Source organism: Pseudorca crassidens, chromosome 17 (assembly GCF_039906515.1).
Source record: "Pseudorca crassidens isolate mPseCra1 chromosome 17, mPseCra1.hap1, whole genome shotgun sequence".
NCBI lineage: Eukaryota > Metazoa > Chordata > Mammalia > Artiodactyla > Delphinidae > Pseudorca > Pseudorca crassidens.
The window spans coordinates 56,332,287-56,347,192 of record NC_090312.1 but is presented as its reverse complement, the minus strand read 5'-3'; the positions used below and the strand labels follow the sequence as shown (position 1 = coordinate 56,347,192).

At 35.0% G+C, this 14,906-nt stretch overlaps 1 protein-coding gene across 4 annotated transcripts in view; it reads left to right on the top strand.

The window, feature by feature from the left end:
- CPNE3 (copine 3) overlaps window positions 1-14,906 on the top strand; it is a 50,950-nt gene that overhangs the window by 18,883 nt on the left and 17,161 nt on the right. For 3 of the 4 annotated variants that reach the window (XM_067711938.1, XM_067711939.1, XM_067711941.1), the window contains 7 exons: window positions 220-359; window positions 632-811; window positions 2,231-2,305; window positions 3,536-3,607; window positions 7,515-7,598; window positions 9,585-9,674; window positions 13,663-13,761. In XM_067711938.1, the coding sequence (XP_067568039.1) occupies window positions 228-359; window positions 632-811; window positions 2,231-2,305; window positions 3,536-3,607; window positions 7,515-7,598; window positions 9,585-9,674; window positions 13,663-13,761 (732 nt within the window). In that variant the 5' untranslated portion in view covers window positions 220-227. The remainder of the gene's footprint in view (window positions 1-219; window positions 360-631; window positions 812-2,230; window positions 2,306-3,535; window positions 3,608-7,514; window positions 7,599-9,584; window positions 9,675-13,662; window positions 13,762-14,906) is intronic. The other variant, XM_067711942.1, reaches the window with a different exon arrangement.

The window sequence follows — 14,906 nt, the reverse complement described above, 5'->3', positions numbered from 1 at the left end:
CAGATACTTCATTAGGAATGCATGTGCCTCTTTTTTTTTTTTTTGGCCATGCCGCGCAGCTTGCAGGATCTTAGTTCCCTGACCAGGGACCGAACCCAGGCCCTGGCAGTGAAAGTGTCGAGTCCTAACCACTGGACTGCCAGGGAATTCCCGAGGAATGCATGTGCTTCTTAAAGGCACCATTTCACCAGCTTTCTTATTTCTTTGTTTTTCTTACAGCTCAAGAGATGGCTGCCCAGTGTGTCACAAAGGTGGAACTGAATATTTCCTGTGACAATCTTTTGGATAAAGATGTAGGGTCAAAGTCAGACCCTTTGTGTGTGTTATTTTTGAATACGAGTGGTCAACAGTGGTATGAGGTAATGTTAAATACTTGTAGGTGAAAAGCAATCTGTATTGCTCTTTTGATAATATGAAGAGTTTATTAAAAATGTTAAAAATAATAAAACCATCTCATCTGTTATTGCAGTTTTTTGGGCAAGTTTGTCCTTGATTGTGTAATTTTTCATACACATATAAACACTTCCTTTAGCTACCATGCCTGTATTTAGTTACATGTAGTATGTAAAGGTATTAAACACATGCACTTTTGATCTGAAGAAACTTTTTTATTTTGGGGGAGTGAATATAGGTTGACCGCACAGAAAGGATTAAGAATTGCTTGAATCCCAAATTTTCCAAGACATTTATTATTGATTACTACTTTGAAGTGGTTCAGAAATTGAAATTTGGGATTTATGACATTGACAACAAAACTATCGAGCTGAGTGATGATGACTTCCTAGGAGAATGTGAATGTACCCTTGGACAAGTGAGTATATATAGTATAAATGTTTTGTCTAAATTTGAACCAAAGAATTGGGTGTTTCTGATAAGTGCTCATTAGTTTAATTGCTAAAGTTGAAAAACGCTGTAATTACTTTAAAGACTGAGTTCATATATTAGTATGTTTTGCTTGAACATTATAGAATTTATCTTATTTTTCATGAGGGTAGGGACCATGTGTGTATGGGTGTTTCATTCAACATTTCAATAAATAATACCATTGCTCTAACTGCTTGTCTGCTGTTTGCAGATTTCAGTACAGTATTGTTCTTTTGTTTAAGTCATAAATGCTGTCAAAGTAACAGCAGCTTCTCCGATGTTCTAACTAGCATGACTGGTGCCCCTTGAGCCCACCCTCCCTACCTCCCCCCCCACCCCCCATCCCGGCCCCAGCACCATCCCTTTACCTGGCTTGCTCCTCCTCTAACCTTAGGTATGGACCTTACTCCCCCTAGCAAGCCTTCTCTGACGCCCTAGAGTAGTTTGGATCACCTCCATGTGCTCGCTTGGTCCTCTCTACCGCTTCTACCTTAACACTGACCATATTTTATTGTAGTTGCTTAATTGTCTGTCTTTTTAGGATATTACAGGCTGTGTCAGAGCAGGGGTGTGTCTGTGGGCTCACCATTGTGCTTCTAGCTCAGTTTGACTTGTAAGGAGAGATCATGACCATTTATGATAGAATAGGGAAGGCTTCAGGAGGGAGGAGTCATTTTTTTTCAGTGGGTGACATCTATTTCTAAGATTTGTCTTTTATGAGTTTATTTTTTAGTGTTGAATTTTTTGGAGATCATGTTATTTCCTATGTCTCAAGGACAACATGGAGCTGATCAATTTTCTCAAACTTTGATAAATAGTATCAAAGAGAAAATTAAAGAAGTATTGATTGTTTGGGAAAAAATCACAGTGTATCTAAAATTATAATAAATTTGAGAAATGGATCTATTTGAGAGTACCTAGGTCTACTATATTATTTTAATCAAAATGATATCTTGTAGAGATTATATACTGAAGTTATGTTTCAGCTGAAAAATTGAATCCCATTTATTGAGTATTCTAAGACCCACCTTTTACCTACAGGGGTTTCATTTCAACTCAGTGATTTGTATATGATGAGAATCTGGCCCTCTTTTTTCATTACAAGGAAGGATTTAACTTTGAAGTAGTTGATAAAGAAACTAGTGGGTGGGGAGATTTTATCTAACCGGATTGGCTCCTTGGAAATCTTTTGCAGTGGGTGTAGATGTGTTTTATAATCTCTAAGTCTTTAAGGAATGGACTTAATGTTTCCATTTCTAATGACTTTAAGTGAACTTTATACTCAACCCTTTTTGAAACCATTTCAGTCTAAACATTCACATGTTGAAGTGAAATAGCTCTTTCTATCACTTTCCAATTTTAACAGATTGTTTCCAGTAAGAAACTAACTCGACCACTGGTGCTTAAAAATGGCAGACCTGCAGGGAAAGGAAGCATTACGGTAACGATAAGATATTTGTCTTTTTTCCTCCGAAGATTTAGCATAATAGGACGTGCTAAAACTGTGTATATTAGACAAATATTCCACAGCCATGCTTTATCATTTGATCCCGAATGTTGCCTTGCCTTAACGTGATCACAACTGGAAACTGTGTTGTGCCAAAAAGAAAGAAAAATGCAGTGTGGGAATCCCTTCTTTAAGTTTTTTAAGCTGCCTATAGAGTCAGGCACATCTTGGTAATGCTTGCCTCTTCCCGATGGAAGCGTAAATTCCCAAGTGGGAAGCAAATTACTTAATAATCTGAATGGATCAATTTGGCTCTCAACAAAGCAAACATGGCAGAGACTTTCCGTAATGGTTTTGATTCCAGAATGATCTCGTATTATGACATGGCCATTGAACCTCTTAACTCTTAACCATGTTTCTTTTGTGCTTGCACTTTGCTGTCCAAATTTTCCATTGCTGATTACTGGACCTGGGCAAATGAATATATGCATTATCTTGTTTCAGATTTCAAATTACATAATGCCATGCTTTTACATATTTTATCTTCTAGAGTTTGTGTCCAGGTAATCACTGCCTGAAGAGATAGTTGTTTTACTTTAGCTCTGCCTGAGAAGGCTGGCTCTCTGAGAAAACCATGTCTGAAGATTATTACAATTATCAAACACATTTCTCTGAGCAGCTGTTTTGCCCTGGTTTAGATTCCTGAGGCATAAGAATGTTCAGTCTTTTGAGGGTGTTGACTTCTGTGTGTGGGACAGAGATCATTATCAGTAGTTAGCTTTATTGCTTTTGGGGTCATGATAGCCTGGAATTTATTTTTAGTAGAATAAGTCTTTCAGTTACCTTGGATGAAAATATTGATCCGATATTTGAATTTATAGTGTGTGATTTACTCATGCTTCTCAATGTTTGGAGAGCTCTCACTAGTGTTGTGCAATCTTCCAGGGCTTTGATTTTTCACTGGAAGAGGGAAGATCCAGTTTGGGCAACAGCATTAAAAAGGAAGTTGCATAATGCAGACTAGGCATATTTTGGGAAAATATTTATTTCACATGCATAAAAGAAATAAATCTTTCTTAATGGTACCATTTTGTTATTAAACCTTTTAGAATTCACATATTAGTATAGACTTTATATACCATTAGATAACAGAATAATTCAGTACTTCCTGAGTATATCAAAATCCCCAAAACATGTTCTTTCACTTACCTTGTCTACTCATAGATTTCAGCTGAAGAAATAAAGGATAACAGAGTTGTCTTGTTTGAAATGGAAGCAAGAAAACTTGATAATAAGGTAGGTAGGTGATGCAGATTTCAACAAGGGTATCATGTTTTGCCTCACATTGATTCCTTTTTGAGAAAATAATAATGGAATTAATATTATGAACTCTGTCATCTAAGCATCACTTTGAGTGTTAGTTACTTCCGAATTCTGCTTTCTGTTTGTGTGTGTGTTTAAGCAGAAGCCATTTCTCTTTACCTCTTTCCTCTAGAGGTAATCAAAGTGTTTGTATAGCTTAAAAGAAGAATTAATACAATCATTAATGTTACTGTAAGAGGCATTTGAGAGTGTATTTGGATTACTTAAGGAAAAAAGTGAAAATTCCATGCTTTATTAATTAGATTTTCCTCTCTGCGTTCAAAAGTCAATTTTTCTTGAAGGATGAGTACCAGTACATAAGAACACAGCAGTTTAGTTTATAGCATGGTTTGGAATAATTCTTTGATTTTTGTATGTAATCCTGTAATCCAATCATTAGTCTTCATCATTTTCATATACCTTACAATTCAATGTGCAAATATCTTAGACTAGTAGCCAGTATCTTTTTTTTTTGGACAAGTTTAAACATATACAAAAATAGAAAAGTATTTTTTTAAAAATCCCATATTCCCACCACCTATCTTTAACAGTTTTAACTCATGACCAATTTTGTCTCATCCCTACCCCTATCTACTTTCTCTCCTCCCAGACGTCACATCATTTCATCCATATATGTTTTGGTGTATCTCTAAGGACTTTTAAAATAATATAATTGGTTAATATGTCTCTTAAATTTTTTTAATCTATAAATTCTCCTCTTCCTTTTACTTCTTCCCTTCCTCCCTCTCTTCCTCTCTTATTCCCTTTCTCTCTCCCCCTCCCTCCTATCCATCCATGGAATTTATTCAATAAACTGACTCCTTTGTCCTATAGAAGTTTCCACACACTGTATAAGCTAATTAAATCCCTGTGGTGTCATGTAACATGTTCATCTCTCCACCTTTATTTCCTGATTTCTGTAAGCTGGAATTGAATCTAGAGGTATGATCTGGTGGTATCTTGAATTGGTATGAGTTTCATAGGTGGTGGCATTAATTCCATCAAGAGGCACACATTGTCAAGTTCTGTCTTTTGGGGTATTAGTGACCATTGATGACAACTACCTAGATATTTTATTAAGGGTCTTAAAATAGTGATATTCTCATGCTATCATCGCTTCTTCATTTACTTGTGAGAATACTTCTACAGAGAGAAATATTCTTCTTCACATTAGGTATTTATTTATTCTGAGATACAGTTTGTCCAGAAAAGGCAAGTTGAAATGTTTGATTTTTTTATCATATTTACCATTTTTCAAAATAATAAATTCCTCTATATGTGACCAATGAGGACTTTTAAAAAAGTTTTTAGTATTGCTGTGAACTCTATTGATTTATTCTTATTGATGCCTAAAGTATCCCAGCTTTAGCCTATGGGAGGGAACCTATTTAAGTTTGTTCATGAGACCATTTGGCATGACCCCAGAGGTCTCTGGATAGCTTCCTGCTCTGTGGCATGACAAATGTTCCAGGCTTATTTTATCTGATTTCTGCTCCAGATTGACAGATCAAAGGGAGCCTTTCTACAATGAGTCCACAATGTGGTACTAGAAGTGCTTAACATTTATTGATTGTTGTCACTCATTATTTCTAGGATTTTTCAGTGGACAGATATAGGAAAGTCTTTTCTTTTTTAAGGGAAACTAAATCATAAATTTGTACAACGATTTCCAATTTAGATGTAGAATTACAAGGCTGTATTTCTTTAATTCTGTAGTCAGCACCTCTTCTCACTTATGTCAAAAATGTTGATTCCCAAAGATACTAACATAATTGCTTATCTGTTTTGTCCTATATAATATCTAATAGTTTAAGAATATAAATATTCATGTTACAATTAAAATATTTTTACTGAAAACAGTTTGAGCTTTCTTTGAAGTTCTTTTTGTCTTTAGGCTTATATATTCCACTTGAGTTCTACAGTTCAACTCTTGTGTTTCAAATAATTCTTCTCTGAATGGTTATGCTGTAACATTAACACATAATCGAATTTTGCTTTTGATATTTAGGGATTGCTTTACAATTTTTTTTTGATTTAATTTTGTTTTACAATCATGTATAAGATGGTTCCAAAGCCTAGGCATCAGTAGGCATTAGGCATCAATTAGAATTAATCAAAACAAGGTATGTTCGAGAAATTTAGCTTCTTTCCCTGTACGCTCTATATTTTTTTCTCTTTCCTGGCTGTATGTAATACTTTTTTAAAATTTATATTTTATGGTTTAATCCTTCATTTTCCAAAAAAACTAAGTTTTTTTGTGTGTGTCTATACATGTGCATATGCATACGTATGTGTGTATATGTCTCTGTGTATATATAAACATACAAATAGACATACATGTGTATATCTATATACATAGATATGTGTGTGCATGTGTGTATGTATGTATTTGTATTTATATTCCCCAGCCTCAGCCCATGAGTAAGTGTAGCATAATATATTATGCATACGTTCCTCTACCTTGCTTTTTTGACTTAACTTATCCCAGAGTCAGGGACTTTTAATTCTTATTTTAGTTCTACTACTGTCATATTAATGAACTTTCAAACAAGGTCTGTTTTCTGACCTTCAGTATAGTAATAATGATATTCTGCCTTTCTCAAAAGATTATTTCTAAGATAAGTGAGACAGGGCATGTTAATGTGTTTTTGGAAAGTTAACTCCTCTATGTATAATGCTGTTCTTAGTTTTATAAAATGGGGTATAGAGAGGCTTATTACATTACTTAAGGTTCTTCTTAAAGATAAGATTAAATTTTAAAAGTTCTGCTTAGTCTTTGTGTTTACATTTTTGACTGTGCCGAATGTGTTACTTTCTTAACATTAGATTGTGCTGAGGAAGGAAGTAATATTATCTTCTTAATTTAATACTGAGGTAAATTCAGGACTGAAAAAAATCTTCAGTTTAGCGACATATCTGTGTATATTACTGTGAGATTAACAGGTGTCCTTTCTATTTCACAAATAATAAGTAATATATGCTAAGGAGTATAGAAATTTCAAAATGAAGATAAAATAAAAATGAGAAAATAAAATCATCCACAATCTTACTATCTGAGTTTTACCTCTGGGAACGATTTGTACATTCTTCCAGAATTTTATCTCCCTGTGTAAGAGTGTGTGTGTGTGTGTGTGTGTGTAAGATGGCGATAAGGGTATTTTTGAACACTCATTGTACTTGAGCATTATACAGGAGTGCTGTGATGTGGTGAATTACAGAGGAAATAGGGGATGTACTTTGTGCCCTTGAAGTACTTCTGTTGTGCATTCCACATATCTACTTGTGTGTGCTCCTTTGTGTGTGTAAAGAAATGTGCGGGATTGCTGAAGGAGTATTGGACATAGAAGGGTAAGATATGAACTCAAAGCTCAGATCCATCAATTAATTAGTTGTATGATCTTGGCAAAGTCATTTAACTCCTCTGAATCCATTTTCTCGTTCTGTCTCTCATGGAGTTAGTATGACTAATGTATGGGATCATTTATATAAAACTACTCAGTGCTATGTGAATGAATGAACACTGTTAATAATGAAAACAAGCTAAAAACATATTGTATTGATAACGGGTCCTATTGATCACTGTATTTTAAAGCCATCATGTAAGGGTGTGATACACAGGATTATGAGCATTTATCACAAGTGCCTTAAAAGTTCTCCTGATAGACTTGAGCAGGCTCATATGTTTGTGAGGAAGGTGTTGGGATTTGTATTTACTGCTGTATTGTACTGTGTATATCTTTACTATAGAGTTAAACTTCAGGTACTGCTGACATGTAACATGTATAAAGTGTGGTTTCACATGGTTTAGGAGGAGAATAATTGCTTTTTTATTTTAATGTAGGATCTATTTGGAAAGTCAGATCCATACCTGGAATTCCACAAGCAGATGTCTGATGGAAACTGGCTAATGGTTCATCGAACAGAGGTGAATATATGAATTTGAAAAGTAGGGTTGAGGTTTCCTTTGGAATTGTAGTAATCTGAATTTTTAAAAATTATGATTGGCGCAGTGGTTGAGAGTCCGCCTGCCGATGCAGGGGACACGGGTTCGTGTTCCGGTCCGGGAAGATCCCACATGCCACGGAGCGGCTGGGCCCGTGAGCCATGGCCACTGAGCCTGCGTGTCCAGAGCCTGTGCTCCACAACGGGAGAGGCCACAACAGTGAGAGGCCCACGTACCGCAAAAAAAAAAAAAGAAAATTATGTATTTATAAAAATATTAATCTGACTTCAGACATATATAATTGCCAGAGACACAAAGTCAGCATGCTCATTTTTTTTCTTTTAATGAGGAGGTGCTACTATGCTTAATTTTTAAAACCCTATAAAGAACACTAAAATGTATACCAGTGTATCCCTCACCTAGATTGATCAAATGGTCATAACTGCATACATGTGTGTTCTCTCTCTCTCTCACACACATATCCATGCCCTTTTGCAAAACTATCCTAATGTAGGCTGCAGACATCATGACTTTTCACCTTTAAATGCTACAGTAGGTATTTCTCAAGAACAAGGGCATTTCTCTACACCTCCATAACTGAGAGCATTAACATTGATTTAGTAACATCATCTAATATACCATTCATCTTCAGATCTCCCCAATTTTCCCACGTTTTATATATGTTTTGTTTTGTTTAATACAGGATCCAATCGAGGTTCACGTTTTGCATTTGGCTATTACGTTCCCAATATAGTCCTCTTCTCCCTACCTCCCTTATACCTTCAGGCTATGAATCTCTTGAGTAATCAAGATCAGTATGTCTAACATACTGGATTCTTTTGTTTCCTCACAATTAGGTCCAGATCAAACATTTCCATCTAGAACACAGTATGTGTATCTTCCATCATCAAGGTGTGTCAGGATGCCCAGTACTGATGATTCCAGTCTGGGCTACTAGGTTAATCTGGTGACCACCAGATTGTGCCATGATAAAGTCTCACCTTTTTCCCTTTGTAATTAATAAATGATTGCAGTGTGATTCTTTGAGACTGCATGAATAACCTCCATTTCGCCCAGTGGTCTTAGCGTCCATTGATGATCCATACCTGAATCACTTATATTGGAGGTTGCAGATACTCTTATTTCTCTCACTTTTATTTTTAGAATCATTATAAACCCATGGATTGTTATAGTATATTCACTGTGTTTATAATTCATTACTGTCATGAATTTTGCTGCTCATATTAATCCAAATTTGACCAGGAAGAGCTCCTTCAAATGGTTCTTGGGTTCTTTTAATAAGACTCCATTAGTCTTTAAGCAGTCTCTTATTTTATGTGAAATTATGTTCTTAATTCAACATGTACCTAACCTGTCCCAAGTCTGGAATTAGCTATTTCTCTTATGGAATCCTATTCCTTTAAGAGTGTAGTGGTATTTGGACAGTAGGGTATATGAGTGCTCATTCTACTGGGATGTCATTGCTTTTAGACCTTTTCAATGGACACAACTGAGAAATATGTATATTTGTGTATATATGTTTATTATATATACATATTTTAAAATTTTTTAATTATGAATTTAGACTATTTTTCCACTTCACAACCAACACAGCAAGGTTCTTTCTGGGCCTTTCTTATTCCATATTTGAATCTTATGTCCTGCTGTAAAAACTCTGGTTTCCAACAAAACCAATAATCTTCTCTAATTTTTAAGTGCACCTTATAAAGAGTGGATATATTTCCCAGTTTTTTTCTTTCTCACAGTGTATCACAATTAGACAATCTATCACATTTTTCATATAACAGGTGTATAATATTATCCTAGCTAGGTTTTCATTGACAAAGTTGGGTGGGTGAAGAGGTGAAGGATGAATGATGAGAGTGGTGGGAATCTAGGAAAGGCAAGAACAAAGCATTAATGAATGGAATATTTTTCTAACTTGTCTTTAAATCTTTTTTTTTATAGGTTATTAAAAACAACTTGAATCCTGTTTGGAGGCCTTTTAAAATCTCTCTTAACTCCCTGTGCTATGGAGATATGGATAAAACTATTAAGGTAATTTGAAATTATACATATATTATATATACACACACACTCACTGCTTTTATAAATTATTTCATTAGATAGTATTTAAAGAAAGAAATGTTTGAATTTTATTTACATTATGAATAATAAAATAGAAATGTTTCTGGTAAGTAGTCAGTTTGAAGGAGCAGACATTTTGAGTGATCTGTTGACCTAATCCTTAATCAAACATTGTGATTTTTATTTTTTTAAATAAAATATTTAATTTAAGTCTTCCTTTTAATAAGATTCCTCTGCTCTGTGAATAGGAACCTTTAACTACACTCTTTGCCTTTGGTGTATTCTTTGCAGATAAAAACAGATGTTACTTTAACTGAGAACCCAGAGCTTCCTCCTGCCCTTAGCACAGAGCAGAATAGTGGTGACATTTTCTGTCACTGATATTTTCAGAGTAAGGTAAAATTTATTAAAACATTTGGATGGCTTTAGTTTTAGAGTTTTTAGAGGAAAGCAGAGCGGGAACAGGGAGCAGAAGCAGATAGCTAAGAATTTCTTTTAATGTTTTCACTTATAGCCGTTTATCAAAATAGATACATTATTTTTAAGACACTTTTATACTAGAGTCACTTCGTTACGTAAGATTCCAGGTAGAACCCCTTTCTTATGTTCAGAAGTCAGCAAACTGAGGTGAGTTGTTTGTTTATTTGTTTCATTTTTGTTGTTGTTTTTTTTTTTTGATAATTAGTATGGTGAAAGCAGGAAAGGTGATGGTCTGGAACAAGCAAAGGACTTAAAGAGTCAAACCGTAGTCCAAGACTTGACTTAGGTCCTTAACCAGCTAAGGGTTCTTGGGCAGGTTATCTAACTTCTTTACTTATATAGTAGAGAAAATAATGTCTACATAACAAAATAACATAAAGATTAAATTAATAAAAGTGAAAAGTTTTATAAACTCCTAAACACAGTAGAGGTGCTGTTATTATTGAAAACTACTTCATTTCTTAGATCCATAAATTTTGTCCTCAGTTTGCAGAGAACTTTAAAAATCAATGAGTGTGATTTGTGTGATATTTCAAATAGCAGTGAATGTCTAGGTACAAAGTAAATACTAGAAAAGTAGCTTTACAAATTACTTTTTACTGTTATTAAATCTAGAACTTTTGCTTTTCACATTAAAAATAGTAAGTTGAAGCTTCATTAGATCTGAGAAGCAAGAAAGGCTGGGGAAAAAAGATGCCTAAACTGTAACTATTTGACTGATTGTAATAATATGTTAACAATGAAACAATGTTTTTTTAAACTTTTTTTTTTTATGCACAGTGGCATGCTTACAGGGCTATTTTGTTATAGTAAGTAAATTGATTTTCTGAGCTTTCTCTGATGAATGTCTTCCAATTCTTAAAAGTTTCTCCATTTGTTTTGACTATATACAACTTGGTTTGCCACACCACCACTGTCTTTATTTCTTTAGTTCTGTATTTCTTTGCAGTATCAGAAAGTCATACATCAGTGATTCTCTTGGTATTTGGAAATTGGTTAGAGGTGTAGTAAAGAGTTATAGAGCAGAGAGTAGAGTCAGAATCATCAGTTTCTTTGCTGCAGTATGAATGTGCCAGTGTTATCACTCTAGCATGTATTATTATTTTCATAAAATCGTGCAAATAAGAAAAATAATCATGCATGCCTAAACGGGGAATGCCTTAGTGAATGTAGTATTGTGTGATGTGTGCATTCTTTTACATGTATACATATGCACATATGTGTATATGCATACATTTCAGTTTCACAAACATTGCTGATGGTGTTGTTTAAAACAGCCAATATTACTAGTTTTTAAATTCTTGAGAAGAGAAATTAAATGACACAAATCATTACATCATTTACCTCAAGCTGTATCTGAACACATGCCAGCATTATAAATGTCACATTTTCCTTTAGCATCAAACATTTGCCTTTAATGAGGCAACAGTGAACTTTTCTTATATATTTATTGTAGTGAGTTATTGGGAATTACATTTTAAAAATGTTTTTACACTCCCTGAAGTTTCGGACAGTCTAAACATGAATAGTTTTAGCTCCTGCATAAGCTTTGTTTAAATAAAATCTTGGCCTTACCAGAGCTTGATCTTGTTGTCTTAGGTATAAATTGGAGTTTCCTGAGTGTAAGTCTAAAATGTAACATTCTGTTTTCCATAATAAAAAAAAAACTCTTAAAAATGAAATTATTAAAATATTAAGATTATTTTGACTTTATCTTAATTTTAGTTCCTCTAGAAAAAATTATTAAGGTCATTAATTTTCTTTTCTGTCAGATAAAGGGCTTTTGGTTTAAAAATTGAGTATCGGATATGTAGGGCAAGAGTTAGCAGGTCAGAATTGATCAGTGACTGAAGTGCTGGGAACAAATAAAAACCCTTACTGTTGCTCAAAATTGCAATTCTAGACCTTGTTTGTTTTATTTATTGATTGTTTGATTTTTAGTCTTCCTGAATAATAATGAAAATATAAGGGGTGAAAGACTTCCTGTTATGATAAGCACTCAATTCACCTCTTAGAGAACTGAGAAGAAAATAAATCCTTTGCTAGGTGAATATATATAAATCCTGAGCATTTTAGCTTGGTGATTAATATAACTTTGTAAAGGATTATAGCAGGATGGAAGATTGGCATAGGGTAAGATGCAAATTGCTTCTAAGGTACAGGCTTTTGTTTTAAATCATAGGCTATAGAAGGATTCAAAATTTTCCTTGGAACAGATTTACATTGTTGGTTACCACACAAGATATATCATCTTCTAAGACTATTTAATTCTTCTCCTACCTGACAAGCCTCAGTAGATATTGTGTGCAATGCATGTAATAAATGTTTGCAGAAAGAAATGTTTGAAATTACAAAGCACTATAAAAACATCGGGGCTTCCCTGGTGGCGCAGTGGTTGAGAGTCTGCCTGCCGATGCAGGGGACACGGGTTCGTGTCCCGGTCCGGGAAGATCCCACATGCCGCGGAGTGGCTGGGCCCGTGAGCCATGGCCGCTGAGCCTGCGCGTCCGGAGCCTGTGCTCTGCAACGGGAGAGGCTGCAATGGGAGAGGCCACAGCAGTGAGAGGCCCACGTACCGCAAAAAAAAAAAAAAAAAAAATCGGTTATTTATGATCACAGTGAACACCTCTGTTTGCTAAGAGTTCACATCACCTTATTTTCTCATTGCAATGAATATTCAGGTATTCTTGTGAATATTTACTCTTTGGCTACATCTGTCAACCTGGTGCAAAACTATATGGAAATCAAATACCCTCAGCTCTCTTCTGTCTGCTTCAAGAGAGAGCGAGCCTTTAATGAGAGCCATAGCCAAGAGTCCTGTCTTATGTGGAAATAAAATAATTATGACCCAGTATAGATACTTCCTCAGTGTATAAAAAACTGTTTTCCTGGAATTTTCCTTTTCATTGTGAGAGTTGTGATCCTCAGAATGATGCAAATCTGACTTCATCATATCTAACTCCTAATAGAAGCCTAACCTCACCAAACTGCAACTAATGAAATATGTTTTCCGTAGTTACTAATCATCTAGAATTTAATTATACAATTTTTAGCTGCCTAGGATACTGACTTCCTTTCTTCCTCCAGATAGATAGTGGCTTTAGCCATTGTAAAATGATAACAAGGTAAAAAGCAGATGAGAAAGAAGGTCTAATTCCATTTTGATTTTATCAGCACTTGTAAAGGGCATGTACAGGAACTGGAAACTGCTTAATGTGGAATTTGAACAGTATTTGTGTTTTTCATCTGCCTGTGATGTGTCCTAGAACCCCATTCCAAGGATAGGGAGTGTTTGAAAGTGTTTCAGTATTGTTCCTCTAGGAAGTTAGTTCCTACTTCTCCAAGTAGGACTGTATGTTAAACATTTTCACTAATTTTAATTAAAAGTACACTTCTTGGTAAGTCCCATTTATTGCAGCCAATACTTTTTAACAAAATTATATTGATTTTTATATATTTTTATTATACTTACTTCTAGGTAGAGTGTTATGATTATGACAATGATGGGTCCCATGATCTCATTGGAACATTTCAAACCACCATGACAAAACTGAAAGAAGCCTCCAGAAATTCACCTGTAAGTTGCATCCTTGTCATTTGCATATACCTTATAGTTTGGCCCTGTATTTATTCATTTTTTCTCTTGGCATAGAAAATAGTTTTCCATGCTTTTACTCTATATTATGTAATGCTCTGAAGTCTGTGGATTTTATTTGTTTAGTAGTTGGATGATCCAAAATTCTTACTTGGGATGAGTTTTCATTTATGTTTTGAGGTTTGGTTTCCTTTGTCTTCAGACAGTTTATATGGTTTGATTGAAAATCCTTTGTTTTAAAGATCTTGGCATTTCACTGGTCACAGTAATTAATATCTACACTAGACAAGTACCTGGACTTGAATTGGGTTCATTTATTCTCCTTTTGGACATTTTACAAATTGGCTTTTACGTTCTGCCTGTGGCTTTCCTCTGACTTGTCCTCACCCAAGGGAATGATAAAAGCATAGTTACACTATTTCAAATTATGTAATATTAAGCTGCCATCTAATGGTACAAATTTTGTTAAGATCATTTGTCTGCCTTAACTACGTTCAGTTTATTTATTTATTTATTTTTTGCGGTACGCGGGCCTCTTACTGTTGTGGCCTCTCCCGTTGCGGAGCACAGGCTCCGGATGCGCAGGCCCAGCGGCCATGGCCCACGGGCCCAGCCGCACTGCGGCACGTGGGATTCTCCCAGACCGGGGCACAAACCCGCGTCCCCCGCATCGGCTGGCGGACTCCCAACCACTGCGCCACCAGGGAAGCCCTACGTTCAGTTTATTAGTTATCATCCCCACATATTTCTAAGATTGCTTCTTGAAACTTTTCTGTCTGTAAGGCAAAGTGCCTAAAAACTATTCCAGAGTGTTGTTTCCCTCTTACTTACCTTTCTAGTTTGAATGAAATAAGTTGTTAATTCTCTTTATAGCTTACTTAGAATAATATGAAATGTTTATTACCTGCTTAGAGACCTGAATAATGCTCCTGTATATAGCATTTGCTTCTGAAAATCTAAACATGAGGTTTAAAAGGTAAGAGATTATGGTCAGGTGGGAAGGTCTTTTTTACGAAGTCATGTAGGTGAGGTGACCCAAAAGAGGATACTGATAGTTTTAGATCAAAACTTAAAAGCTAAATGAATAAATAAACCTTATCAGCTATTTGATTTAAATAATTGGGAGA